At 40.2% G+C, this 2,401-nt stretch overlaps 1 protein-coding gene across 3 annotated transcripts in view; it reads left to right on the forward strand.

Moving 5' to 3' along the window:
- Positions 1-1,115: 1,115 nt before the first annotated feature.
- rif1 (replication timing regulatory factor 1) overlaps positions 1,116-2,401 on the forward strand; it is a 36,871-nt gene continuing 35,585 nt past the window's right edge. For 2 of the 3 annotated variants that reach the window (XM_015396418.1, XM_015396420.1), the window contains exons 1-3: positions 1,116-1,298; positions 1,964-2,102; positions 2,179-2,257. In XM_015396418.1, coding sequence (XP_015251904.1) covers positions 1,987-2,102; positions 2,179-2,257 — 195 coding nt within the window. In that variant the 5' untranslated portion in view covers positions 1,116-1,298; positions 1,964-1,986. Of the gene's footprint in view, positions 1,343-1,963; positions 2,103-2,178; positions 2,258-2,401 lie in introns of all 3 variants that reach the window. The other variant, XM_015396419.1, reaches the window with a different exon arrangement.

The following is a 2,401-nucleotide window of genomic DNA, read 5'->3' on the forward strand; positions in this document are numbered from 1 at the left end:
TTAGGGGTGATTGGTGATCGGCCGATATTTTCATATGAAACCGATCTTAACCACCGATCTATTTACCTCCGCGAGTGTCTTAAAATCAGTTGCTATTNAAAGTCAGAATTCTGAGGTTAAAGTCAGAATTCTGAGAAAGAAAGTCAGATTTTGACTTTTTTCCCTCCATATAAAACTGAAATAAAATGTAAAAATAAGTTAACTTTTTTTTTTCAGTGGCCTTAATCCTCTTCTGTGTTCTGACAAAATTCTGATAAAAAAAGTCACAATTCTGTGATTACAGTCATAATTCTGAGATGAAAGTCAGAATTCTCAGGATAAAGTCAGAATTGTATGATTAAAGTCAGAATTCCGAGAAAAAAAGGCAGATTTTGACTTTTTTTCCCTTATAAAATAAAATAAAATGTGAAAATAAGTTAACTTTTTTTTTCAGTGGCATTAATCCTCTTCTGTATTCTGACAAAATTATGTGATTAAAGTCATAATTCTGAGATTAAAGTTGGAATTCTGAGGAAAAAAAGGCAGATTTTGATTCCCCCCCCCCATATAAAACTAAAATAAAATGTAAAAATAAGTTAACTTTTTTTTTCACTTGTCTTAATCGTCTTCCATATTCTGACAAAATTTTGATAAAAAAGTCACAATTCTGTGATCAAAGTCATAATTCTGAGGTTAAAGTCAGAATTCTGAGAAAGAAAGTCAGATTTTGACTTTTTTTTCCCCACATAAAACTAAAATAAAATGTAAAAATAAGTTAACTTTTTTTTTTCAGTGGCCTTAATCCTCTTCTGTATTCTGACAAAATTCTAACAAAAAAGTCACAATTCTGTGATGAAAGTCAGAATTCTCAGGATAAAAGTCAGAAATCTGAGATTAAAGACAGAGACAGTTCTGACTTTAAACTCATATTATTATGAAATAAAATGTAAAAATCAGTTATTATTATTTTTTTCCAGTGGCCCTAATCCTTAGTGCTACCGTGTTTAATTATGTATTTATTTTAGGGTAAAGTGGGCGGTCTTAACAGTGACGTAACGGGGTCAAAGGTAATTACGTACGTAACGCGTGGTGGTTTGGCGCCAGCAGGTTTCGCGGGGTGTCAGCAGCAGCAATAGCAGCAATAGCAGCAATAGCAGCATCACCGAGCAGAAATCGTCCCGGTTAACGGCTGCATCTACGAGCCAAGCGGCCGAAAGTAGAGCGAGGCTCCCGGCGGAGCGAGCAGAGGTTTATTCGCAGCGGGGTGAAGCCTCTCCCGGCTTGGATGCTGTCTCCTCAGCCCATCTGACACACAGGAGGTGAGCTGGTCGGTGTGGCGGCCGCAGCGGGAGCAAACAGAGCCGTAAGAACCAGTTGAGATGTTTCCCAGGGTTTTAGGCCCCTTATTGGGGGGTCTGTAGAAAGCTCCCCATGCTGCTAACGTCCAGCTGTGGCTGGAGGAGCTGCGCTAGCCGCTAGCAGGCTAACGGCTGGCAGCTAGCAGGCAGGCTAGCTGGTGAAAACATTCAGACATGTGCTGAAACAGAGGAGCCAAAGATTCAGCATCTTTAAACTTAAAGTCCTGCCAGTGGGCTTCAGCCCTGCTTCCTTCAGTTAGAAAAACTTTAATAGAAAAACTAAAGATAGATTCTGACTTTCAATTCATTTAGATTGAGCAATAAATGTAGAAATAAATAAATATAAAGCTATAAATATTTCTGTATTCCAAATGTTGTTTTTTTATTTTAAGTTTCTAAAAGTATCTTTCTAAAGTAATAAAAAAAAATAGTTGATTAATTCAGTTTTCTTCTTCTTCTATAGTGCCAATTCACAACACATATCATCTCGAGGCACTTTATAAGTTCACCAGATCATCCACCTTCTGAGTTCCAGTCCTGATTGGCTGCAGAGGAGCTGCTGACCCTCTCTGTCCCAACATCACCTGCTTTCTGAAATGTTTGTCTTCTTTCATCTTTCCTCTCAGAGGCCTGGAGGAGGTGAGGAATAATGATGGCGTCTGCAGGACCTCCCAGCACCTCCAGCTTCCTCCCTCTGTTGGAGACTCTGGAGGACGGTACGGCCGGGCAGTCGGAGCAGACGGACGCCTACCTGACCATCGCCAAGTGAGTCTCCCCCGTCGGTCGCAGAAGATGTCGGGGAGTGTGAGCGAGAAAAATAACTCATCTTTGTGTTTTCCAGTCGACTCAGTGGGGAGGAAGGCCAGCAGTTTCTCTCAGCTGTAGAGAAGAACTTTACTCGTTTGGGTAAAGTCATATTGGTGAGTAATCAGCCCTCCAAGGGTCTTCAGTCCTACTGGTCTGGAGAAATTCGATTCAGTTTATTTCTATAGCACCAATTCACACCATGTCACCCATGTTCATCAGATCATCCAGTCAGATTAATTCAAAGTTTTCTATCTGAG

Source organism: Cyprinodon variegatus, unplaced genomic scaffold (assembly GCF_000732505.1).
Source record: "Cyprinodon variegatus isolate N-32 unplaced genomic scaffold, C_variegatus-1.0 Scaffold796, whole genome shotgun sequence".
Classification (NCBI taxonomy): domain Eukaryota; kingdom Metazoa; phylum Chordata; class Actinopteri; order Cyprinodontiformes; family Cyprinodontidae; genus Cyprinodon; species Cyprinodon variegatus.